The sequence below is a fragment of the Drosophila novamexicana genome, unplaced genomic scaffold (assembly GCF_003285875.2).
Source record: "Drosophila novamexicana strain 15010-1031.04,08,12 unplaced genomic scaffold, DnovRS2.1 tig00000009-arrow-pilon, whole genome shotgun sequence".
Taxonomy (NCBI): domain Eukaryota; kingdom Metazoa; phylum Arthropoda; class Insecta; order Diptera; family Drosophilidae; genus Drosophila; species Drosophila novamexicana.
Window position 1 is genome coordinate 1,128,811 of NW_020824766.1, and position 27,837 is coordinate 1,156,647.

Here is a 27,837-nt window from a genome sequence, read left to right on the forward strand (position 1 = left end):
CAGCGTACGATTGCCCCGGCTCATATGCTAATTAGCGCCCAATGCTTAAAGCTGCTCCAAAGCGCTTTAAGGCTTTGCAATTTCATGGAGTTTAATAGCCCGACACAAACCCATATGGCAAACTTTTGCCAATGCCAAAAGCGAATCAGTGCCGCCTGCTCTGCGCAACAACAACCAGAATAAACCATAAACTAGCTGTAAAACACATAAAAATCATAGCATACATTTAGGAGTCGAATTACAAATGCCCTCGCATTCGTGCTGCGTCTCAAAGGGGTGGCTCGGGATAAGGCCACCGGCAAAATAAAAAGGAGTAACAGCATTTGCACATTAAAAACGCATAAAAATCGAGAATTGAATTGCCAAATAACAACAAGCGGCACATAAAGTGGCCATGAAAACAATAAAAAACAAGCAGGAAATCTAAAAGTAAAATCGACATTCGGAAAAACCCAATTGAAGCAATCAATTAAAATTGACGAATGAAATTGAATCACGTGTTACAATTTTCTTGAGGAATTGGCATCGAGTTACATTGTGCTGTGCATAGAGGCTGTCTGATTGAAAGCCAATAAAATGTGCCATAAACGTGAAGGAAGCTAGTAATCCTTTAAGTTTGCCAACTCGTATGAGACAAATAGATATATATGCTATGTGATAGAAGGTCCATTCATAGAAAGAGCTCATTTATACTAAGTTCATAATCATATTAACAATTAAGAAGTATCTAAAATAGTTCTACAATTAATTTGAGAATATTATGAATTATTCTTATAAAATACTGTCTAAAATTGTGATATTGGGTAAAATACTCTATTTAAATTTCCATCAACGAATTGATTTAAACGAAATTTTGCTTAGAACATTGAGCTCTTTCAGCAACGCATCAATCGACACCCACACAAACAACCAAAAAAAAAAAAGAGAGTTCAGTGCTCTCGGTTAACCCCCTCGGCAGGAACTTAACCCCCTTCCACTGGACACGGTACGAGCTATCAGCTGGCAGAGGAGAAAACTTTTATGTGCTTGTTAACAAAAGCGTGAAATTCAATGCGGACGAACACAAATTTACGACACTGCAAATTAAACTTGATTTTTATTTAAATAAATTGCATTTTATGCGCTCGGCTAGGATATGCGATGCTGTCGTCGCCATCCTCGGCGTCGTGTCGTAATAATAAGCAGGCAACGGCCATAATTTGCACCGGAATATGACGGTTGGATATGTGGCTGTGACTGGGCGACGGGCTGGCTGCTTTATGTATTTTTATTTATTACACGCAGTATTGCCAGGAAATGTTTGTTGATTTTCCGCAGCGCGCGCACAATAAAAATCGGGGCAACAAAAAAAAAAAAAACAAATCATTTTCTAGACGAACGCGCGTTGCTCGAATAAAAAACCAGAACATTTTCGAATTGTACAGAGAGTTTTTTGTAGAGCATACAGAGGGTACTCTAACTAGGTCTTGATATATATGAAAAATATTCTCGACAAGAAATCCTTTTTCCAAATGATTACGCTATTGTTTACAAAACTCTAGAGAATATTAACAATTTTAATATTTTCTCTGTTAAGAACATGTTTTCGAGGTTTGAAAAAATTCTTTTCTGAGAGAAGTTGTTAATATGGATAAGATCTTAGAATCCGAAATAAAACAATGCATTTGTTAAGTAGACAAAAATCAGCTACAATACATCAAACTAGAAGAAATCAAAAGATAACACTAAGAAACTAACTAGTATGCTATTTGGCGTCTCTCGGCAAGGGTATTTATTCTTTGCCAACCTAAAGACAACATTTGTTTCGTTTTTCCTTTTTTATATACAACGTCGTCGTCGCCGTCATTAAAAACGAAAATGTAAATGCGTAATTTGTGCGCCGCGATATATGCAATACAACATTTTTGAATGGCGGCAAGCGTAACGAATTGATAAGGGCTTAACAAAAGGTTCAATGGCTAACGGAGATGGGATTCTTGAATCGCTATGAGCGGATCTGAGCTCCAAGAGCTGTTCGGCATTCCAGAGTAGCTGAACACTTCAGCTCAATTTACTCTAATAGTTTTGTAACTGCCTGCCATGTGGGAGTACTCTATATAAAAAGTGCATATTTTGCCATAGTTTACTTTATAGCTCGAACTTTGCAGTAGTAGGGATTTTTGGTATGTAGTGTAATGACAAACATAAGTCGCGTCTTTTCCTGTCGCTCGCCAACAGGCTCGAAAATGAAGTTTCTCAATAAGTGGGCCAGCACGAGTTTCATCATGACCATGGCATAACGCTGACCCAAACAGCTGCGAGCGCCCATCATAAAGGGTATGTAAGTGGACGGTTCGATCTTTGGCTCCGCATCACGTGCCCAGCGCTGTGGCTTGAATGCCAGCGGTTCGGGAAAAAAGTCCTCGCAACGGCCCATATACATAGGGGAGATGATCACATCGCAGCCCTTCGGTATGAAGAAGTCATCTGGAAAGATTGGGAACTTAATCCAAGCTACTTTACTCTGGAACAGCTGGTTTTTATTACTGATTGTACAATTGGCGGTGGCACGCCGCGCGGTTAGTGGCGCTGAGGGATACAGGCGCATGGACTCCTTGATGCACATTTCCAAGTATTCCAGCTCACGCAACTGTTCCATGGTTATGGCCGTATCTGTATTCCGGCCACAGACTTGCCAGATCTCCTCACGGCACAGCTGCTGATATGCCACATGCAACGTCATGTTGTACATGAAGAACTTCAGCGCGGTGGCCGTCAGATCAAAACCCCCAAAGATAATCGTGTCCACTTCTTCACGTATATCCTTCAGCTGCAGCGGCTGACCTTCTGGTGTGCGCGCCAGCAGCAACGTATCCAGAAGACTGAGGGTTTTGCCTTGATTGGACTCGGCGTTCTTAGTCGTCACACAGTTGCGATTGGCCAGATCGAATTTAATCTGATCCAAACGCTCCGTGATAATGCCCTCCGTGAAGCCGTGCAGTATCTTGAGATATTTCTTTTCGCGTGCCGCCAGCGGGGTAAAGCGATAAATAAGTGAACTGCGGTACAGCAAGTTCTTCAGCCGGCAGTCGAATACGTGAAAAATGCTGTAAAGCAGACATGCTGGAGGAATGCATTCATACGGTTTAGCCTACTCACTCTCTGACTGCATCGAAGTATTCCGACTTTTCACCAGACTGCGAGTTCACTGACGTACCCAGCGCCGTCTCGCAAATGGTGTCCAGCGTGAAGCAGCTGACGAGCTGAAAGAAATCTACGGGCTGATTCGTGTCAGCCAACTTGTCAAGTCTAGACAGCAAGATGCGTGCCTGGCGTTCATATATGTTCACAAACTGCTTGATCATGCCGTAGTTGAAAGCGGGCGAGATTATCTTGCGACGATGCATCCATTTCACGACGCCGCTGGTGAAGACGCCTTCGCACAGCCAATTCTCGAACACGCGATAGTCCGAGGTCTTCTTTAGCAGCTGCTGTGCGCTGCAAAGCGCCTGAATATCCTTGGGATTGCAGTCCAGCATGTAGAGCTTAGTGCCCAGCCAAAGTTTGCCGCGATGCTCCTTCAAATGACAGTTGATCAGCTCTGTGGCGCGCTTAAACGATCGCGGGCCAATGATTCTCGCGAAGATGTGCAGATGGCCGATAATCGGCAGTGAAGGTGGGCCCGGCCAATTGCTGGTGAGTCGATTGATTCTCGCCTGGTACCGATACGAGTTCACCAGATATATAAACACTACGCTAAGGAGCAGCCAAATTAGTAGCGAATCCAACATAATGCTTTGAGTTCTTTGATTTAACTGGCCTAAAGTCTCGGGGCATTTGCGAATTTAAGTCAAGTCGCAGCCACCTGTTGACACTTAACAAATCACTGTGCAACTTCTTCATAAAGTGCCACAAACTGAGCAAAAAGTATATTTATTATATATATAATTTTATTTCTTTTATATATATTTTAAATGCGCAATGCTTGACACTAATGAACTGGGCACAGTTTTCATCACAGCGCTTAGATATATACAAATAGTTTGATTTGTCAATCTCTGGATGCGAAACAGAAGTGAGTCTTTTTACTCGGCTGGCCGCGTTTAAATACCCAGACTCGAGTGCCTGGATTTCCGAAAGCGAAATGATTAAATGTAAATAAATACTATAAACGTCTTTAGAACCAGGGTATGGCCTCATACTGGATACCCTTTAATTGTTATGAATATAATCTAAAGTTCAAATTTGTATGTTATTTTTAAAAGAGTTCTATCATCCAGAAGAAAACCTTTGGAATTCCTTGAATTTTCAATTTTGTCCAGCATTATCTTAAAAAATATATTCAAGTATTTCAAAACATTTGTTAACAAAAAACCCGTGGCATAGTTTAAGTTGTTAAAGATAACTCTCATCTGCCATGTCCATCCATACTCTGAGCTTACATTCTTAACATACACTAAAGTCGTTTGGCTTTGAGCTGAAATGAACGCACCACTATTAATATCACAACTGAAAGGGTATATTGCCATAAATTTGCATTGAGTGTACACAACAAAGTGCTTAGAACGAGTTCCACTCAGCAAATAAATGAGTTCAATATTATTATCGCAAAATTATAAATTTGATGAGTGGTCGCGCCCAGTGCATACAAATGTGCCCCGAGCGAGTGAAATTGACAGACGGTCCACTAGATTCACAAACATAGAATCGCGCCCAGTGTTCGGATCCACCCAGAAAATTAAGAAAACTCACTTGGTAATTTGCGGATACAGGTACAGGTACAGGTACAAGTTTGTCAATTATTTTTAAATATTTAATTTAATTACTCACGAATGCGTTAAAAGTATTTGATGACATCGAATGGTTATTTGTTTGTATACAAATCTTCACTGTCAATTGAATGTTGACAAACTGTGATTAGTATAACTATTTGCTTCGATACCCTGTATCTTAAAGGAGTATGCAGAAGAGTACTTCGTTTCGACTCAGGTTAGGGTGATTTTAGGCCGAGCACTTTTCAGTGGAGCTTATTTATTGGCTTTACTTGGACATGTTCCCTGCTTGTATTTGCAAGATACATTTAAGGCGAGAACACGCAATTTAAAAAACAATTGATTCTAGTCCAATTATAGACCGACTCAATGTGGGTAGCATCGAAGACAGATTGCTTTTTGGCGCATTTCTTTTCTGTTTGTTTTGCAAACTAAGCTCACGAAGTTAAAAGAGTATATTGGCTTTGAACAGTTTGCGACATTGTAATTATTTGAGATAGATGATGTAGACTTGAAACTTGGAGTATACCATACTTGCCTATATTCTCCTCAGTCAAAAGAAAGATTATGCTATTCGTTCCAAAAGCAAGAAGACTCTTTTCGGCTAATTAAATCGGCATATACATAGAGAACTGGGCATTGCGCAGTCGGTTACAGCCGGACGCAACGTTCTTAGTTGTGCTCTCATAGCTTATATTGTCGCAGACCATAAGCTTCTTAACATTTTGAAATTCCCAGAATTGTCAGTACGCTAATTGATATTCATGTTTAGAATAAAGTTCAAGGTTGGAAAGAGTGTGAAATTTGAAATGTGTTTTGATCGTTTGCTGATGAATCGTTAGCCAAGCTAAAGCTCTCCTGCAACCGTTTTAATAAAGCAGAAACTGACCTAACACAAAAAATTGTACTTCATTAAAGTTTTTGCACGGGTCGTAGCTCTTTTATGAATGTAATTGCAGATTTTCAATGTATAAAGTGCATATTTTTTTGTTGTCAAATTAATTAATAAATTAAGTATATGCCATTTATTTGCACTTTTTATTAACAAATAAAGAAAACAAAAAAAAAAATATGCAGTGCTCTTTATTTACAATGGTAGCCGAGCAGACGGCTTGCATTTTATTTTATTGAATTGAAACAAGTGGACGTTGAATGTTGACTGAGAGGAAATATATATATATATATATTTATATATATTTATACTTTCAGCATTCAAATTTATGAATACACATACATATTTACACAGTCGCAAATGATATGATATCATGCTATCCACACAAGCACATTAATTACAATTATTCATGTTCATTTGTGCGCTGTAACTTTTGTGTTAATTAGTGTAAATACATAGTCCTGCCTGGTCATTTTTTTCACAGCCCTTGTCGAGGCTCTATTGATATGCAAATGTTGAAAAGTCTAAATGAATTGAATGACAGTTGGTCGAAAAGTAAATCCACATCAAGGCTCTAGATGCTGCAGCTGGCAGCTATATGCTATAGCACAAACACATTAAATAATATTAAATATTGTTAGTGTTTTGGGCATTAACTCAATAATATGCTTATATGCGACTTGCTTATGCGTTGACTTTGTCAGCATGTGGGGTCCAACAAATGTTTGACATAAATTCCATTATCTAATGGATGCCAATAAACACACATGCACACAGACACAGAGACAGAGACAATCAGATGTAGATACAGTTGTGCACCTGACAGGACCAAGGAAATTGTCTCCCATTTAAAATTAAAAGTGATGTGAAAATGGCATGGCAATAGAGAGAGGGGGCAAGGGTAGGTATTGAAACGATGCAAACTAATTTGAATTTATGCAAAGATGTCGAGCTGCCTATTATAATGCCTAACAAGGGGGGTAACTCAGCTTTATAAAAGGGTTTGTTTTGGATGAGAAACGTGATTTGTGTAGATAACAACAAATAACTGAGCTCTAAATATAACGTAAATATATTAATATTTTAGATCTATTAGATATAATAATTATATATATTATAATAATCCCATTTGATTTTTGTAATATATAGTTGTAAGAAGAATTAAATTGCTTACCACCTTTGAGCACCATTGGCAGAGCATTTACTCAAATTTAAAAGTAGTTCCCTTTCGGTGCCTTACAATTGTTTATTATTGTTGTCTGTGGGCAAGTACACCTATGTAACTAAACTGCACATTATCAGGAGGGTCACACAGACTCGGCTTACAAATAAAGGTTTGTTTGACGAGAAACGTGATTTGTATAGACAATAAAAAATAACTGGGCTCAAAGTGTTGTCTCCAGCATATCGTAAATATATTAGTAGTTTAGATATATAATATATATTTAATCCATAATATACTCAATCCATTTGATTTTTGTAATATATAGTTGTAGTTGCAATTAAGTTACTTTCTATATCTTGACTTACCTTTGGCAAAGCTTGTCACTCCAATTAAAAAGTATTTCCCTTTCGGTGCTTAGCGTTACAATTGGCATTCCTTTTGTTTTCTTATTGTTGTCTGTGGGCATGTCCACCTATGTAATTAAATGGCACATTATCAGGAGGGTCACACACACTCGGCTTACAAATAAAGGTTTGTTTGATGAAAAACGTGATTTGTATAGATAATAAAAAATAACTGGGCTCAAAGTGTTGTCTCCAGCATATCATTAATAGTTTAGATATATTAAGATATTAGCGTAATAATCCCATTTGATATTTGTAATATATACTTTAGAGTAGAATTAAATTTCTTGCGGAGTAAACCTCCAATTAAAAGGTATTTCTCTTTCGGTGCTTCACAATTGGCTTTCCATTCTTGTTATTATTCTTGTCCGTGTGCATGTAGCCCTCTGTAATTAAACTGCACATTATCGGGAGACTCACACACACTCACGCACACATACTCAGGTATAGATATGTATAACAAGCACTTACACAGGCGCAGTCACCGCATAATTATGCAAGCATTTCTATGTGTGTATTTTATGCCACGCCCAACTGTCACATTGAGTTTTGACCATGTGGGTGAAATTAAATTTGGTCACATTTAATTATTGTTTATGCAAGGCTTGTGGCCTGTGATCCACAATTTCAATATTATCATCGAAGATAATTCGCCAAATGCGCTGCCTAATATGGCAAGCAGCATAAGGCTGGGTAGCGCCAGGACGAACTGCGAAACATCCTTAAAATAAATGCATACCATTTTATATTATAAAAAGCCGCACTTAAAGGGGTTTACTTAAGACCTCACCTTAGAAATTTGTACATGAAGAAAATCGACTCGCGTCGAATCGTGTCTTGTGTCAACATTAATCGCAACAAATTTAATTTCACAATTAAATGCAAAGACGCGATGCGTTTAGCATAAATTAACAGCATGTAAGTAGGCGCCGCAGGGTGCCTGGAACTGAAGGGGGCTGGGGGGAATTTCGGCTTGCTTCGTTGGTTTCAGGTGTCGTGCCACCAAATAAGCCGCCAGTCAGCGCTTCCGTTTCCGGCCCTCCCCCTTCCTGCCACCGTCTGTGCTGGTATGGGTAGCAATTTTCCATTAGTGTATTTATTGCAAAATGTAATTTAATTGACGTGAACGTCTAATGCATTTAAGCAAAAGGAATTAAGTGTCTTTAATTGTTCACTTTAATTAAATTAGCCAAGATATTTGCCAAAAACCAGATTTAAAGTCTTTCATAGCAGATAGACAAGTGAAAACTGGCTTGAATAAGACGCTTAACATTTATCAAGAGCAGCTGCAACAACATATGAAGTTGATTGGAATTAAGTTCGGGTTTTGTCCGAAACCAGACTGAAAAACATGTGTTGTGCGTGCTCATCGTTTTGCTCTCGGCAATAAGTCAGAGAAATTGCTTTCGGTAGTACCTTAAAAGTGTGCAATGTGTTGACGTAAACAAAGTAAAAAAAAAAGCAAATCGAACTTCAATATTATATACATGTTTGCTTCTTTTTAAAGTTTTTTTTATATATGGTTAAATATATATATTTTATGTATACGTACTCGTATATACAAGGTACAGAAACATTCGTAACGTATTTATAAAAGCATTTGCATTTTTAATGCTTTTATTTATAAAAGCATTTGCATTTTTAATGCTTTTATAAATATATATTTTAACTTCAATTCCCAAGTAATGCTTGATGGAGCAGTTGTTGCTAAACTCAACAATAGCGATTCTAGCATTGACTGAAGAATATATACAATGTATATACAATAAAAAAAAAATAATAATAGTAATTATAATAAAATTGACTATAAAATTAAAATTCATATATATAATTTAATTTCACAAATGGCTATTGATAATATAATATACCATATATATGTATATATTATTGAAAGTCTATAATACTATTGATAGATATGATAATAATATGGAATGTATTTTTATATATTAAATCAATAGAAATTGACTAGTATTTAAGCCGATTATAAATCTTATCATAAAAAGCTATTGATAATAATTATCATAATTGCAGATTTATCAAAAATAGCTATTGATAACGATTTAATATACTTATATTTCTAAATTAATAGATATATATAAATATATTTATATTTTTATCAAAATAGCTAATCAAACTAATTTATTATCATAAATATCTAATGATAATAATTTAGTATCTTAATATATATAAATTATAAATAATAATATAGCTTAAATAGCCATTGGTTATAATATGGTATATGAACAGATTAAAATTATATATATGTATATAATTAAAAGATATATATTCTTATTTCATGGATAATAATTTAGAATAATTAAAAGATAACATCAATAGATATATATACTAGTGCTTTAGCTGATATATCATTATTGATATTGATATTAATAACTGATTAAAAATAAAATTCGTTTTAATCAAAATTATGTGCTAATGGCTAGCTTTTGGCCAAATATGATAACATTGGCGGTTGAGTCATTCCGAGACATGCCACAAAATGTAAGCGGCTTAGTCTACAGCGTGGTCTTGTGGCATTACTATAAAGTAAAAATAATAATTTTAAATAGTACTTTTTAGCCGCATGCTTCGCTGCACAGACAGCAATGAGGTATTTTTTATCTTTCTTTATTTTGGCGTCGACTTTGCCGTTAACCTTCGATGCGAAAATTGTTTTGTATGTACTTATTTTTTGTGCGTTTATTTTTTATTTTGCGCTGGCAGCACAAAATGTTTAAAGGTGTTTTTCAGTTTAGTTTTTTTAAGCGTTTTGGTCAGGGCATGGCTGTGTTATGGGAGTACGAGTTTTTAATTGAAGGACGTCGGCGGCATTCGAAGGCAAGCCAAACAAATAAACTGCTGGAGATCTGTGGCAGCTTTTCTCGGTGCAGTTGCCAGCTTGCACTACAGCGACTGCCCAGTTAGTCAATTTTAACACTGCAATTACAATTGAAGTTGCAGTTGCAGTTGCAGTTGCAGTTGCCGTCTCCCCACTTGACTGCAATTTGCTGCTGTGAAGTTGTTGTCGCCGTTCTTGTTATTACCTTTAATTTGCCTTTTTCGGTGATTGTCGGCCACGGCTGCGCGGAGCCAAGTCACGTTTCGTCTAGCATCGAGCCGCGCGTTCAGGACGGACAACTGTCCGTCCGGTTTTTTTAAGTTGAATTCTGGTTCTTGTTATATGTTTGGCAATTGCAGCACTGAACGCTTGTCAGTCGCTCACTCGTTGGGTCTGGCAGGGTCAGACTGGTTATTTCTCTGGCCCAGGTAATGGATGTGTGCAATCATAAAACTTTTAGCGGCTGTCGCTCAGTGACCTTTTACCTGCTGATAGGCGCGCACTTTGCAGCTGCCCAGCTCGCAACATGGGCCGCATATTTGAGTATACCATTCAAATATTTACATTGCGAGTGCGTACGTGACAAAAGGCACATGTGCTGCACGCATTCCTGCTCATTATCCTGTCGCCAAACAATGCAACAATGTAAATAATTATCTTAAGTGTATGTGTACTCAACTCTTGCTAAACTCATCTCTTGACATCCGAAATACATTTAGTAAAGGTGCATATATTATTTCTAGCCTTTTCCCGATGCAATGAGCTGCATATACCTGCCATCTAACGAACCTAGGGCTGCAGCCGAGTCACGAAGTACATAAATGAAAACAAACTTAGACCTTAGACTATGACTATCATTTTGCTAAGCAGTTTAGATTAGAAGCCTTTACACGAGAAAGAGAAGATTTCGAACAGAAATAATACTCTGTAATGAGGCATAGTTAGTTGAACAACATTAAAGCTAAGAGTTATATAATTGCGTGTTAGTCTAAAAGGGAAGAGTCCATTTCACCCGTAATTAACTTAATAAACTTGATAAAGCTAATCAAAAGAAGTTATATTTTTGTATCTTTGAATCTATATAATTGACGTACCAGCTGTTCCCGCTGATAATATAAGTTTAAGTTTGTGAATTATTGTAATTAGACTAAGCGATTGTATTTTCTTAATTTTAACTGATAATACCCTAAATTACTCAAACATATTCCACTGAATTGTTGTTTAATTTATGATGTTTTTGGAATGTTTTTTTTTTTTTTTTTTAAAAACCTTGTTATCTTAATGTGTCGCAAATGCCATTGATTTATATTTCCAAATTTATATATTTGTTATAATCGCCTGGCAGCTTGTGTTCGTACCACTGTGCGTTTGGGCTGCGGCTCAGCCTGCACTTTGCCAATATCAGCAGCGGCCATTAGCCCGGGCAGGTAATCGAACTCAACAAAACCAAATTTGTGGCCGCCCCATATACATCAAACCATGCAGCGATATATGCACATATATACATCGATATAGGTATATATATATATATACACCTTATATGTACAATTTCAAAATCAAACGCGATGGTATATTTGATTTGTTTTGATGAACAGCTGCTACGGCGACTGTTCGCATCTAATTAACACAACACTGAGCGCCAAAAGTAAGCAGCAACAGGTGAGCAACAGGTAAGTCGCTCTCTAGATTAAGCGATTGCTGGCTCGCTCGCTCGCTCTTTCTTTCTGTCTCTGTCTCAGCAGGCCATCAGCTGTTTGGCCGCTTGGTCGCTTGGTCGCTTGGCTTGGCTTGAGCTGAGCCGAGCTAAGCGAAGCGGCTGCTGTTTCAGTTCTGTTGAAAGCCGCCTTCAGGTTGGACGCGTCGGTCTGTGGCTTGTCGCGTGTGTTAGCTGCGGATTTACAGTTACATTAACAAACGTGCTGTGTGTGCGCTTGAATGCCAAATTTAATTGCCAGTGTGCCACAGCAACAACATTTAACGTTAACGGCAGCTAGCGTTTAATTTGAAAACGTTTTCAAAAATAAAAGATATAAAAAAAAACGCAAATCGTTACTTTCGTTTTTCCCACTTTCATTTTTGTTTTGCTTACACACAAGTTTTCATTGAAAAAAGTGTCGTTGTCAAAGTTGTGAAATTTCCACATATACAAAAAAAGGTGCTAAAAATCGAGAGTTACAGAATTTATTAAACAACCCAAAAAAAAAAAACAACAAACCAGCGCAACAAACTACAACTGAAGTCAACCTATTCGAATGGCGCTCATGGACACCGCCTGGCGCTGCCGCCTCATGATCTTTGGCGTCGTCTCGCTGCTGCTGGTTGGCGATCTCTTTGGCTATGGGGGCTACAGCGTGCGCGGCGTTAAATCGGATCATCCGGACGAGGTGGGCGTGCAGGGCGGGGGGCCGCCGACTGGTCCCGCGGCTGCCGCTGGCAAGTTTCAGCAGAAGAATGCCGAAATCGACATAGGCGAAGGTGAGTGACATTTCCAGTATTCCCATTTGCGTTGCATTTCAATTTTGTAAGCGAGTTGCTCTTTTTTTATACGCAAATTTTAACTAGACTCTTGCGTTTTTTAAATTTATTTATTTATATTTATACGCTATTTCTTTCTTTTTTTTGGCATTAACAACTCAAATTTGTATACACTTGGGCCGCTTCGCATTGCAAAATATCTGTCTATCTTTTTTATGGCTTGTTTCACAAATTCAGCTTTTTGTTGTCTTTATAAGCGGCGCTTTGTTTGGCTTCATCAAGGTCAATTTCGATTTATAAATGAATGTTTCTTGCTTTTTTTTTAGTCAATTAATTTGTAAAAAGCTGGCAGCACGTGTAAGCGAATAATTGATAAAAAGCTTTACCTGGTACCCGGAATTAACGTGTATTTTAAGTTATTTTTGGCAAAAATTTCATTATTATAATCCAGTTTCCAAAAAAAATACCCATGTATCATCATTTAACGAGCCATAGTTTTTGACATTTAACGGCCAAGTTATTTAACTTGGCTAAAACGTTGCCACGAATTTTAAGTAGGCAGTCAAAAATTTTCCATACCTATTACAAACATACAAGTTCGCTTCTTATGTAATTTAAAAACAAAAATCTGTTCTTATTTTAAGACAATATCATCTTTCGAGCTTTATTCATGCCAGTTAGCTTTAGCTGGGTTTCTTTTGCGTGTTGCGCAACAAATATCAAAAGGTCTCACAGTAAATAAATAAACAATTTTATTTAACACCTTAGCGGACACGGAAAGCCCAGGTTGAACAAATGTTTGTAGCTTTCGTACCGGCAAACAGCTAAAAACATATTGGTAACCACTTTCCAATGCCCAGCGATTTGCATAATTTTTATAGACAAACTCGTAGGAAAGTGACATAAGAGCCGCAAATGTTTTTTTTTTGTAAACAAATGGATATGAGTTTTGATTATGCAATGAATGCCACGAGTTGATACACATACATACATATATATGGTCGATTGCAATAAGAGGAAACCTCAATGACAGAAAAAAGTTAATTGAATCAATCGGAAAGTCAAAGTGCAGCTCGAGGCAGCTTGACGAGTCAACAATAGAGCTGGAGAATATGTTGATTGTATTTTAAGTTGAGGTCAAAAAGCTTTTCAATTATCACAACGGCTTTTCATGCTCATGTCAAACTTCATGTTAATCGGAACGAATTAACATTCACATTTACATGGTGGAAACACTGTCACTCTAATTTCTTACCATTTAACAAGTACATGAGAATCTTGGCCTCTGAGTGGTCTTCCTCAGTGGTGTCTAACTGGAATTTAGCCCAGGTCATTAACATGATCTCATCTGTGGTCTGGTCTCGCCTGATTTTGTATGTGTGCGCTTGGGTTTCTGTTTTTGCTTGCAGAGGTGAAAGTGGAAAAATGCCAAGCAAATAAGCTTCACGTAATAAAATCAGCGACAACGACAAGTTTTTTACGTATGCCTTTGCAACAGGCTGCAGTTGCAGGGGCCATTTCGCAATTGTTCATTGGTTTTTTTATTCGCCAGAGTTAAAATTCCAATGCTGTGCACATTGTCTAGACGCAACTGCAGGGCAATGCTGATTATGTCAAGTTAACAGGAAGTTGCCAGAATAAACAATGACAATACGAAATAGCACTAAGAAAACTTAACTTGACTTGCGCTATTTAATTTATTGAACTGATTCAAGCAAAGCGCTCTAAAAATTCACGCAGTTTTGAGAAACACTTGTAAATGCCGATTGGAACCAGTTCCAATACGTAATCAAGCCGTGCGTCGAGCGCCGAGCGCCGGTTTGTGTATAAATGATTAGCTGGAAACTAGTTCTACGGAAATCGAGAGTGCCCTGAAATTAATTCTGCGCTATTGCATAATAACGGTGTTAATATCTTGTAAATGGTTGATAAAGAGTTAAACAGGCTCTTTGTGCTACAGGTTTCATTGACTAAAAAGGCATGTCAAAGTTCTTACTCTTTTTCCCGGCGCGCTGCATTTACCGAATTTGGCATGAACTTCACGTTCAAGTTGCTGACAAATGCAGTGCGTGATAAACATGCAGAGCTTGCGTTTAATTTGATTTCAGAATTTCCAGGGCTGATCAACCCGTAGGCAGTACGTGCATTTAGGCATAAAGTGCTTTCATTTCGGAGACTGTTTTATTTGTCCTCAACTCAGCATTAAAATCAAACAAATTCGTAGATTTTTAAAATATAAAACTTGTCTATTCCTAGGTTCATTTTAGGTGCATTGGGATATCCGTTGGCAATCAGGTTTAGTTTAAATTATTTATACAATCAGTTGACTTTGCACCTTCTTGGGAATAGAGTTGGCTAAAATATTCATACGGCTATAAATTAAAAACCACAAATAAGATGCCACCCCAGAGATTTGCGTCACTTTTCACAGGTTTGAGCTCTTATCAAATTTAAGTCTTTTCCGCGTACAAAGAGCACAGTTGGCGATTCTGATTTGTGGTTAATTACCAATAAATGCCAGTTGGCTTGGACTTAAATTTAATATTTATACAGCACCATAATTAATGAAACTAAACATCGACCAAATGACTAAGCAAATATTTGTGTTTATATTCATATAGAAAAAAAATCAAAGTTCAACGCACGTTTTGGCCTTGCTGGGGGCGAGTTGTCATCAGGCAGACCGTTCGCCGTTGCCTTTAAGAAAAAATGTGCAAACAATTCGCAACATCTGATACAATACGAAGTTATATTCAAATATTTGACTCTGGCTCTTTGTCTGAAGCCGAACAGAAATAAAAAGTGAAATATTTGCATTGTTTATGAACATTTGATTCCATGTATTCAATGGCTATATTCATGATTAATAGCAATTGATTAAATAGGCATCTTATGCTCGTCCACAGCGTCTTTATTTACTTCAGAGGGATATTTTCCAGTTTAATATTTGCGTAGTTGTTAAATGAAATTTAAACATTCACGAACAAAAACAATTTGACAAGCAACAAATGCGCGTTTAATGTTAAAATATTGTGGATGAATTAATATTTTTGCACATTCGAATTCTATTTACCCTTGCCACGGAACAGTAAGGTATTTTAAGTCATTTTGATGATACAAAAATATATTCTAGATTATAATGTCCTACTTTTTCCAATTTCATATTTAATTATTTTCTATTATAAAAGCTAGTCTTCTCTAAATGATCTTGCTTAATTTCCCGTGTAAATAAATTGTCAGTGTATTCTATATTCCACTTATCAACATTTGGGCTTCGCTATGCTGAATATTCGGCTCGGTGGCCTTGATGTTTATCTTGTTGCGTAGTTGCAAGTCTTAATTAGAAAGCAGTTGGCGATATTAATGAGAATTCTAACTAGAAATAAATACTTAACAACCAAATTTTTAAGCCAAAACGAAATGCAATGCAAAATAAATAAATGGCGTTTATCGAGTTAATCAATTATGTACAAATTTTAGAGCACGACTTTGATGAGTTCTCCGCAGCAGCTGCTCTGAAGCCAGTAGCCTCTGGGGTTGTGACCGGAGCGAATCTGAAGACAAAGTCACAGCTCACGGATACCATTAAGGAATCGTGTCTGCCCAAAATGCTATGCGAACTGGCCGCCAAGCCGGAGTATCAACTGAGCGAAAAGGAGCGCGAGCTGCTTAGATTGATAAGGTAAGTCGTAAGGCGAGTCGTGACTGAGCAGGCACTATATAAAGATCAGAGCTTGTAAAGTTACTTAACATTTAACTTGGGTATTTTGCACAAGACACCTTTTATGGGACGACAACTAAAACTAAAAACATTTCAATTGCGGTTTTACCTGTTTGATAATCACTTTTTCACTGCTGATCTCTGGCCTGTCGGGTCGTTCAATGAACTTGGTCAGGTGTGTTGATTTTAGTGCATACAAAGATCTTAGGACTGGCCTTGCTTGAACAAACTCATGCACACTATTGGCTTGTGTAATAGGTGCGCATCTAAACGTGTATTTCAAAATCAGATTCGGCGACCAGGCATAACCTACCTCACAAAATTGACGCGTCGCACACGCTGAGCTAGCTCTGTCGTTTTGTAACCTCGCACTTGAGTCGAAGGTGAGCGCAGCGTCGTAAAAAACTGTTAAACCGACTCACTTACTATACAGAATCGCTGTAGTATTTAGTTCTATTGAGCTGTCGTGTCTACAAGGTATTTCAAACAAAGCAGCTAAAATGACGCGACCCAAAAACAATCGCTGATCCGTATAAAACCCTGAAAAATGCGCTGCTCTTCATATACATTTAACGTACTAATGTGATTTCCGTATTTTTTTCGACGTCTTGCAGATCTCCAACCATGCCCTGGATGATGAATATGCCGCCCAGTAAATGGTATTTTGCGGCTCACATGGGCGAGCTAATGCGCCATACAGGCGATAATCTGAGCGGTCCCATGGGTTGCGCCAATCTCTGGCCGAACTGCCCCATCAGTTCCAAGAAGCTGATGAAGCTTAGCTACAAGGTGCGTGCTTAGGCGCCGGCTAATGTGATCATAGCGTATTTAATTAAGAACTAGTTTAAGTGTACACAACAAACACACACGATTACATCTATCTGGGGCTCTACGCTGAACAGACTCACCTATTGTACTATATGTTTTCACGCTGTAAGCCGTCATCTACCTGGCTGAAAGAAAAGTGCCTGCAGTTTGCCATAATGGAGCCTGCGGCATGACTGATGTGACAATTTGCAATTTGTATCTATTAGCTGTAAGTGCTAAGTAGTCATTTAAGTGTGGCTAGTCTATCTCAATTATGTGTTAGTTTTAGCATTATGCCTAATGTTAGTTCGAGGCGCGCGTATAATTGTAAAAAATGCATATTGTTATTTAATATGAAACCTGAGTGCTTCTGTTTGTTTCATTTTTGTCGGTTTACTAATGATAGTTATGGGTTTTGCATGTACTATATTAATTGCGCTGCGTCATCTGCTAGACTGTTACGCGGTAAACGCCCTTCGCCTTAGCATGGGCATTAAATGGCAAATGCATTTGAAAATGTTTTTATAATTGTTTTTTCAAGTGCTAGGAAATATCGAATTTAACAGCTGTGTAGATATTAATAGAAATTGTAATACGATTGGAAGGTCGTATTATGAATACATAAATCTGTGATTAAAATCCAGTTTGTACTGTGACCAAACCCCAATCACGATAACCCAACAGTGACTAAACACTTTCAATTTGTTTTATGCAATTCCCATAATGAGTTTCGAATAGTTTTTTGTAGTGTGCCTGTTGCTTTTACATCGACTTCTTAATGATAGTACATGCAACTGACTTCCTCGTCATAATTATTATTTCACATTATATTAAGCCCGTCTATAGACTGCGTTTAATCAGTGCATTTAAATGTTCTGCCATGTCACAGCATAAAAAGTCTTTTGTTTCTATTATAATTTGAGGAATTGTTGGTTTGATTTTACAGCTTTTATTCGGTGCAATCAATTTCAGACTAATTAAAAATGGCAATTTAAATGCATTGAGCGGATACAATACAATACAGTACAAAAAATACCCTTTTTGGTTCTTAACAGACATAATCCTGGAAAAATCGGATAAGTTCCAACTACTCTCATCTTCATTGTGATTTTGTACGCTCTGAAAACCCTTTTGACTGAAGTAGATCTGAATGACGATCACCGAATAAGGCTTATACTGAATTTTCATATAAATCTGAACCTTTTCATTGCATACTTTTGGGCGTTATGCAAAAATACACCATACAGAAAACGAATACACTTAACATGCAAATGGATCGTTGACATTGCGCACCTCAAACGAAAAGGTAATAAAAAAGCAAAACAATATTTGTGTTCGATGATTGCCTCATTGCACATGCTTGGGGCGTAAAAATGGCCACACACCAAATGGGAAGAATTTGAGCGAAATTGCGGGATTATGACAGACATACTTAATGGCTAATTAAGTATTAAACAATAGCTAAACAGTAGACAGTAAACAGAAAGTAAACAACTCGATTTGATTGACAATTCTTTCGCTCTCAAGCACATAAATCAGTCAGCGACACGTGCTCTTGCTGAAAAGGCTGCCTGTCCGATTTATTTGCGACACTTCTTGATACTCTGCAATCCAAACTACTTTTATAGTATACTAATTATCAAGGCGCTGCAAACACGTTGCATCTGGCAAGTTTTCAAGTTGCCAAAGACAAATCCAAAGGGGGGTAAAACATAAAAAACCAGAAAACAAAAACAAGCGCGAAATTACGTTTTTGCCTCCATTGGATGGCTTCACAAAAACAATAAACAATAAAAGTAAACAATTTGTAATATCAATGGAATTGGGTCAGCTTGCCAGTTGTTACGCTCGTTGCGTGCCAAAAGTGGACTCTGGTGCACTTTCATTGTATCGTTCGGGCGCTTCGATTTTGGGACAGACCAGCAGCACTTTATTTTTTGGTCTGACATTTGACAAGTTGTTTGTTGCTATTGTTATTGTTGTTGTTATTGTTATTGCTGTTTGTTGTGCAATGCCAGCCAGATGCAGACGAGTGCAGCTTATGCGTAACATGACTTTCAACAGCTGTTGGCGGTACTCAAACTTCTATCAATTTGTCAGGTTGCCTAATATTTCCGCATTGCATTGCCAAAACAAAGGAAAGTCTCTCCCCAAACAACCCCAACAGTTCCCACTCAAATCCGGGCCTGCGAGCGAGCAACCAAAACGGCAACAAGTGCCAGGCAACTGGTAAAACCCGAAAATTACGCGGCTCAACAAAGAAAAAAATACAAGAAGGAATAGTTTTGCCGGCGTGACGAAAACCAAATACCCTTGCAAATGCAATCATTTAAAGTCTCGGATTACAACTATAAATTGTTTTAATATAATTTGATAAAATAATAGAAAGAGTAGAGCCTAATAATCCATTTCAATTCCCATTCCAATATCAAAGACCATACAATACAAATAAGTGCAAGAGATTATGAGCAGAAATGCCCAATGCCATGCCTTTGCTAGGGTATGACAGCGCCGCCTTTCCCACCCACTTTGAAGTAGGCGCATAAAAAAGTTTTGTTGCAAATGTAAGCCAGGCCAAGAGTGGGAGCTGCCGAGCTGCAGCGCTCTGTAATTGCGGCTTAAGTCGCAAGTGTTAACAGGCGCCGTCTTGCGTAACCGGGCAACCGACTGATTGAATGACTGGCCAATTGCAGCTCGGGGCTGGGGTGGGGCGAACATGTTGTCGGTCAAGTTTTGGCTTAAAACTGATCGACCGACTGATGAACAGTCATTGTGTCAGTTCTTGCTATTGTCTGCTAATGGTCTCAATTGTCTGGCTAACTGTAAGCACAGCTAGTCGACCAACTGACCGCACTGATTGCGGGTCTTGCAGTCTTAATAAACTGGGTAGCCGTGATTGGATTTGGCTGCTGGTTTTCCTCGTTCTTGAAGCTTATTTTTTATGCATTTAACAAATGAGCTTGTAAAGTCATGTGGCACATTAATTACAAGCTAGAGACAAATTTGCGGTTGCTTGAACAGGTTGCTCCGAACGAAAAGCGTGGACAATGACACGTGCTCCAAAGATCAGACCACGCACTTGACAAATGGTTGGGTATACAATTGCTAAAGTTAAGTTATTCAAATAAACTGCAAATGGTGTCAATTGGAAAAATAAACAACACTCATGAATAGCTTCGGCTCGCAGACGTTTTGAAATGGGACGTGTAGTAATCATTTTAGCACTAGCTATTGATTGGGCCTGTCTTTTGAGTCGATTTTTTTTATTAATTTAGTTATTATTTAGTAATTATACTGTTTAAAATTGCTAAGACTCCGCCTTATCAGCATGCCAAATTACTTATATAATTGAATAACTATCAAGCTTTAGTCTGTCAAACATTTTTTGTCTGCAATGTTTTCATTAACTTTAAAGGGGCTGTTATCCTTGATAGGATTTATTTATTAAAAACTATTTTAATCAAATAAAAAAAACTATTGAGATAGAGCTAACCAAAAAGTAAAAATAGCGTTGGTCCCAACTATGGTATTTATCTAAACATATTTTGGGTAGAGGTCAAATATAGCCCGAATCTTGTGTATGAAAATATGACCGAATTACAATATTTTCAGTACAATGGGCAAATTTAAATTACAGATTAAATTGTTCCATAAAATGTTGAATATATATGACAAAACGGGCAGGAAGTTGTATCGAACCGCTAATCACTAAAACATTTGCCGGGTTTTGCAGCATTGATAGAAACGTGAGTAAACGGTCTTCAAAACCTCACAAGTTTCGTGTGAAACTCAGCATGCCCTTTTTTCAGGGTATTAGCCTATATAATTGTGTGTACATGCATTTAAACAAATTTTATTGTTTTTTTAACTATTCTTTTTTTTTTCTTAACAATTAGCCCCATGAAAATTGCTAAACTATTTAACAGCTGTTGGGCTCGGGCTGTGCCTTATACAAATCTCTGAGCGCGGTTGAAGCAGCTAACGGAAACGAGCGGCTGGGCAAACGTGGCTTAAACAACCGCAGATTAAGTAATTGATATGCAAAGCCAACAGTAACGCATACCAGACCGTACACTGCAGACACGCCAAAGGAAATCACAAGTGAAAAAGTAATGGCCACTAACATGGAAAATTTCATAACTTTTCATAATTAAAGGCAAAAAAAAAAAAAAATAAAATAAAATGAAGAGAGAGGGAAATGCACAGAAGAGAGACTAACTTTGTTGAGGGGGGCAACAGCTGAGCAATAGCTGGTTTGTCCACTTTTAAAGGTGTTGTTGGTGTGTGTGTGTGCATACACATACACTCACACGCATCCCACACACACTCATTCATAAGATAGTAGGCTCGGCCTGCGCCCTCCACTTGATCATATTGGCTCACTTTCACTTGTCTTTGGCTTCTTTTGCTTCCGCACGAAACTTGGTCAAAATGCAAAGCAAACTTGGCCGCCAACTTTACACAGCTCGAAGAGAGTCGTGTTTGACTTTTGTTTTTTTTTTATAGTTTTACACTTTATCATTTTGTCATCCTCTCTCTTTGGTTTAGTTTTTTGTTTGCCGCGCTTTGGCGGCGTGAGGCGGCCCCAAGTCGCGTCAGTCATTCGAAGACTTTAAACGCACCAAGTTGCCTAGTTCGGCTGCACGACTACTCGACTCCTCTTTCGATTTTGTGTGGATTCAACATAGAGCATACGCCATGAATCTGCGCTACATTTGCACATTGTCGCTGCTGCCCACGCTGTATGTGCTGCTGGTGCTGCTGCTGGAGTATGTGGAGCAGGGCCTCGCCCAAAATCCGGATCCGTTGTTCGAGCTGCCCGTGCAGCTGGTCGGTTTCCCAGTTATTGTCCTGTCGGTGCGTCTGTCGCAGTTTGCCAAAAAGTTGGCTTACTCCCTCAACCCAAGTAAGTTGGCCCTTTGCTGAGTGTGAAAGTGCAACCGCCGCATTGGGGCATGATTCAGCTGTTGGGCATTTTAATTTATTTTCCTTAAGTGAAAGTCAAAAAGTGTGCATAAATTAATAATTTGCCATTATTCAAATCGGCCCGTGTGTGTGTGCGTGCAAAATCGAATTAAGAAAACAGATAAATTTCATAAATAACAACAACAAAAATATTGTAGTGAAAACCTTACTTATAAACACCACACGCTTTCAGGGCATAAGAAAACAATTTCTATTACCTAGCCTGGTATTCAAATCAATATTTACTTTTTCTTGTTGTATTAATAAGCTTGCTTAATTACAGCTAATGCCGGATAATTGGTTTATTTACCAACGACAGAATAAACATATTGAATAGATTGATGAGGGAAATAAAAAATTAAAAGACAATACTAGTGGATTATTAAATAGAAAATCAAGATAATTAAATATAAATAAATTAAAATATTATCAATATTAAAAAATAATTAAAGAAGAATATACAAATAACAATAAAAATAAGTAGAAAAATAGTAAAGTAAATAATCAATACAATTTTGCTATATTAAGAAATGTCATACTAAATGTTTGCTTACACTAGACACTATCAAACCAAAACACAAAACCCGCCTGCCTAGAGTCTTGCAACATCTGTTGACAAACTAAGCTCTCTTGTGCATCTCATCACGGTAGGCGCACTCTTGAGGCAAACGCGCTCATTGCGCCGCATCGCATAAAACCAGACCCAAATGTGTGACAAAAGTGGCGGGCGACTGGCTCAAATGCCGGAGCTGGCGGCGGCAGTTCGTCGTGCACGTCCACTTAAGCAAGCCAAATGGGGTCAAGGCTGTGGAGACGACAACTGAAGTCAGCCAAGTTGTTGGCCGGAATATTTTACAATCAGCCGTTTGGCTAGTTGTCAGTTGAATTGCGGGCAACGTTTTATTTATTATTATTATTTTTTTTTTTGGGTAAAACCAAGTGCTTGATGACAAGCAATCATGAATGCTAACAGGGAATTACCAAAGCTGCCCATTGAGTTGTGCTGCACTCTCAACTCCAATGCGAACTTGTGCAATCAACCACAGCTTGGTAACTTTGGCATTCTCATCTGCTGCCACTTTGACTAATTTCGCGTTTTATACGCAAGCAGCCAACGACAGCTAACTGCCAACTGCTAACATAAAACTTCCCTTTTGCCACTCTTGCAGATACGTACCGTTCGCGTAGCAGACGTGACGCCGCCCACCCGCTAGCTTTGGACGCCCAGTTGGCCCAGAAGGAGATACAACGCGAGTTCGGGCCACAGGCTTGCATACTCGAGGAGCCGTGTCGTGTGCATGCCTCACGTCCAGGCAGTCAACGGCAGTCTGGTAGCGACGGCAAGGCAAAGCTGCATGCGCCCTGGTCTGAGGTCTTGAGGTAGGTCAAAGTTTTCGGTTCACAACATGAATCTGCTTGCAAAGGGCATGCTATATGTTGGTAATGGTGCTTATAGCATATGCTGGAACTTTCATATATAATGCCAAATAATCATAATCGATAAGTATTACTAGAGGATTTAAATCTTGACTTAAAGCGTAAAACCAGAGGGAACTTCAGAGAAGAGACAATAATAGCTTAAAAATACATGAAAATATTTTAAACCAACAAATTTAAATAGTTTAGCTGGACTTTTTTTTAAATATTTTTAAAATGTTTTTAAAAAAAATGCAGCATAGTTAATACGGATAAATCTTTAAATAGTTCAGCTGCATTATTAAATTTGTATATATTAATATTAACAAATGGCAACATAATTAAGATCGATGGATCTTTAGATAGTTTTGCTGCAAAGATTATTATTATTAAATAAAATCAATAAATGCAACATTATCAATTATTATCAATGGATATTAAGATAGTATTGCCAAAGATGGCTTTTCTGCATATATATAAAGTGAATTAAGGCATAGTCAAAGTTCTCTAAAAACTCCATTGCAAAGAGCATCGGAGTGTCGGTGTTGTCAGAGCTAAGATAATTTTCTTAGTTATTTCTTGTTCAAGTGGAACGCTGACTTTATGGCTTCCCAACTGGCGACTGACAGACAGTAACAACTTGAACTTTTGCTGCCCCCTCTCTTTCTCATTTGGCATTCCTCTCCCCCTCTCTCTCTCTCGCTCGCTCTGTCTTTCGCTCTTTGAAATGAGCATCTCAGATTGCATTTGTTATTGCTACGTTGCAATTTGGCGCTGCTGTTGTTGTCATTTGGCAAATGAATGGCTTGTTTTTAGTTGAAAATGTTTTCCAATCAATTTTTATTATTTCTTCGTTGTTGTTATCCCTTCCCTGTCCCCCGATAGCCCATCGTCGCAGTCTCCAGCTCATTGTCATTGGGCATGCTAACTCATCTGCGCATAATTTAATGTCTTCTCCCTGTCTGTCTGCAGTTAGATTCACGTACTTGTTACTCCCAAAGCTTAAATGTGCATGTCATTGCATTGGCATTGGCTTTGGATTTCAATTTGTAAGTTTACATAAATTTTACCAGTTCCTGATGAGTTAGTTGCCCTTGCAGTCGCTATTGTCATGGTAATGCAATGCAATGCACAACGTTTGCAAGTTGAGGAAATTATTCTTTTCCGCACTGTTTGCCATTTATTTTTCTTTCAGTTAGTTCTTCCTTCCCAGAAACACCCGTCGCAGCGCAGTGATTCATAATTAATTTCTCTCGCTCCCTTTTGGTTAGAGTTTGTATAATAAAAGAACTCTTAAGTTTTGGCCTGGCTGCTCACTGATAGTGAATGTATTCTTCTTTTTATAGCAAACTATTTTAAATATTTAATGCTTGTTTATTTTTGGCAAACAAAAGATAGTTTAAACCTTAAACAAAAGCTTTTTGCATAGATACCTCTGGCATACGTGTCGTATGCGCAACATTTGGCATTCATAGTTTTGGCCATTGTTGTAAATTTCATTTAATATTGTGTCATATCGCACTCGACTCAGCCCAAATGTGTTGCACATGCATCTGACATTTTCACACTTAACATGCAAAATTTTCAACACTCAAAGTTTCTTTTGCCCCCGTCATTGGTCTCTGACCAGACTCAGACCCAGGCCCAGACCCGAACGTGGAGCAGTCATCCTAGATCAGCACCAAGTGCTGGCCCCCAACGTGTCAAGAGCAAATATTCAAAATTATTTTTGAAATGTACTCAACGTCTGTCGGTTTGTCGTTTCGTCTGTCCTGCTGCCTTCACCTCCGTTTGCCCCTTCAGCTACTCGTTTTGTGTGTTGTTTGTTTAGTTTTCGTTGCGCTGCAAATGTAATTGGCATTAGAAGTTTTGTACGTTTGCCCACGACGTGTTTTGTAATAATAAAATATGATTAAAGTTTTTGATTAAATTTATGCAAGCGCACAGTGCAAATCGGTCCCAGCACAGCTCGGTTCGTTTCAGTTTAGTTTCTGCACTGGTCAGTTGTATTTTTGATGCTGTTGCACCTTTTTCACATGGCACTCTTTCGGCTCTGGAATGGACTTAAGGGCACTGCAGATGTGTTTGTTACTGAGTTGATTAAATTATCCCATTGCAGACGTGTGAAATTTGAGCTATGTGTGTGCGTCTGTGTGTGTGTGTGTGGCCAGATGTGACTTGTGCTTGAGCGCTCTGCAAGGTAATCAGCAACAAATTAAGTGGACGAGCATGAGCTCCTGGCAAGAGATGGGCGCGTGATTCTTCAAATATATCGACAATAGGATATATGTATATGTAAAAATTGTATAGATGAATGATAATGGGGACCAAACTGACATTTTTACTGAAGTTTCCCAGGCTAATAACTAAAACTAATAGACGAGAAGTTGCCAATTCAAGCAGTAATTGTAAACTATTTTGATTAGTTAAATTTCTTATTATTTTCAAAATAATAATCCCTTTAAATAATCGCGAAAGGGCGAGTACTATGCATCCTGTATTGAAATTGAAGCGAATGACAGAAAAAATTACCACATGAATTTTTAGCCTCATTCTTTTGACCTGAGCGACACCTGGTTATTTCTTTTGCACATAAATATTTGTGTATTTAACATACATACATCACTTGTATATTTTTGTACAGAATCATAATTCATAAATTAATACGAGTACTAACACGCACTGACGAACCAAAAAAAAAAATATATTAACAACGCATCGCATGTCTTTAACATGTCACTGAATTCGACCCAACCCACCATTTAACCATAAAACCTATGAGCCTTGGTCCTGCCTCTGCGCACGTAGAGCTCGTGGTAAAGCGAAAATTACTTTTGTTCTTAATATGGCCCCAGTCCAGGGCAAGACTCTGGTTTTGGTGGTGCGTGGAAAGGGTCTTGTGATGGGAGCCTGCCAGAGACTTGTGTATATTACCCGCTACTTATAAGTAATTATTTTTGTAATCCGCTTTCGTTGCCGACTATTGTGCCTGCGCCTGACGATAATGATGATGATGATGATGACTGACTGAACAACAACTCTTTGCATACACGTCCCACTCAACCACTCAGGAACTACAAAGTGCAATCAACCGACGGCTTGAAACAATGGTATCTGCTCTCGGTCTTTATCGGCGATGCTGTGCGGGATGTGCCGCTATGCAAGCACCTGGCCAAACGGATGCCATGTCCAGGCACTGGACCGCTGCCGCCGCCACAGCCTCGCTAAGTAGTGGTCGCCTGTCGGACTAGGCGGCACTCGAACATGGGCGGGCTTTATTTTATTTTTTATTGTAGACGTCGCAGTTCCGGGGGCATCTGCAGCATCTGCATCACATCGTGTAGTCAGTCAATCGCATGGACATCTTTGTTACGTTCTTTCGAACCTCAACTCCGTCTCCATCTATCGTCACTCTTCATCAATTCGTACTGTTAGTTGTTTTTAGGGGCTTTAATTTAAACGACAGACAGCATAGGCTTACACTTATATAAGTATGTATGAAGAATAAGAAAATAAATCAACAAAAATCAAATGAAAATTGTATGTGCCTATGCCGTGTCATGCCTGCGCTTTTAAGAGCCCCCTTATCCCCACAGACCCCGTCCAGTTCGAAGTTTCATCTGCTCGGACAATGCATTTTACACTCTGCCCCCCGTCTAACAAACCATTTGTCTGGTTGCAAACAAAAATTGATACGCCAAAAAGCATGCAACGGTAAAAAACGCATGCATACTTTGCAGCGGCGCGCACAAATTGTTGACGCAAGGCATTAAGCTGCAGACTCGTTGTGAATACCCTGTAACCGTGCAGAAAGGCTATGTTGCCCTTGTAAGTGCACGAAATGTAATAGAAAAAATGGAGCAATCTTTAACTTATTTCCAACCTCTTTTGGATACTCTGTTTGATTGCTTTAAAAAACAGGAGATATTTCTCTTATAATATTTGTTATATATAATATCTCCCAGTAAGACCCATTATGTATTTTATATTTGATACGTAAGTGTTCAATGGAAACTTAAGCTGCCAAATAAATAGGATTCAATAAGTAACTTACCCTTGGCAACTTTAGTTTTGAAAGTCCTTGCAAAAAGAATATTTTTTTGCTCCCATTTTTGACATTTTTGCTTTAATATTTATTCACTATCATTTGTATTATCCTCCTTATTTCTTGTGGATAATCTGTAAACAAGCAGGCAGAATATGATATGCTAATGTGTGTATTGAATATGTGAGATATTTTAAAAACTAATGTTAAATTTATATGATATAATGCAGTTTCTATTTTGTTCGATTGCCGATTACAGGGTATCTGGACGTCTGCTTCTTTTTGTTGTATATGCCCCCCACTGTTGAACAGCTCTCAGTTGTTTCGCTTCAAGTACTACAACTACAGCTTTTGGTAAAA

The 27,837-nt window shown here is 38.2% G+C and overlaps 3 protein-coding genes across 3 annotated transcripts; 2 read left to right on the top strand and 1 right to left on the bottom strand.

The window, feature by feature from the left end:
- Positions 1-1,959: 1,959 nt before the first annotated feature.
- LOC115766899 (probable cytochrome P450 312a1) lies at positions 1,960-3,932 on the bottom strand. Its single transcript, XM_030710980.1, has 3 exons — positions 3,139-3,932; positions 2,527-3,086; positions 1,960-2,466 (listed from the first exon to the last, which is right to left on the bottom strand). The coding sequence occupies exons 1-3, from the start codon at positions 3,768-3,770 to the stop codon at positions 2,123-2,125; spliced, it is 1,536 nt and encodes a 511-aa protein (XP_030566840.1). The 5' UTR covers positions 3,771-3,932; the 3' UTR covers positions 1,960-2,122.
- Positions 3,933-11,901: 7,969 nt separating this feature from the next.
- On the top strand, positions 11,902-17,402 carry LOC115766770. The gene is made up of 3 exons (XM_030710775.1): positions 11,902-12,523; positions 16,004-16,205; positions 16,859-17,402. Exons 1-3 carry the CDS (start codon positions 12,301-12,303, stop codon positions 17,043-17,045), a joined length of 612 nt encoding a protein of 203 aa, XP_030566635.1. The 5' UTR covers positions 11,902-12,300; the 3' UTR covers positions 17,046-17,402.
- Positions 17,403-21,626: 4,224 nt separating this feature from the next.
- On the top strand, positions 21,627-26,953 carry LOC115768348. The gene is made up of 3 exons (XM_030712915.1): positions 21,627-21,957; positions 23,186-23,396; positions 26,504-26,953. Exons 1-3 carry the CDS (start codon positions 21,750-21,752, stop codon positions 26,658-26,660), a joined length of 576 nt encoding a protein of 191 aa, XP_030568775.1. The 5' UTR covers positions 21,627-21,749; the 3' UTR covers positions 26,661-26,953.
- Positions 26,954-27,837: the final 884 nt, after the last annotated feature.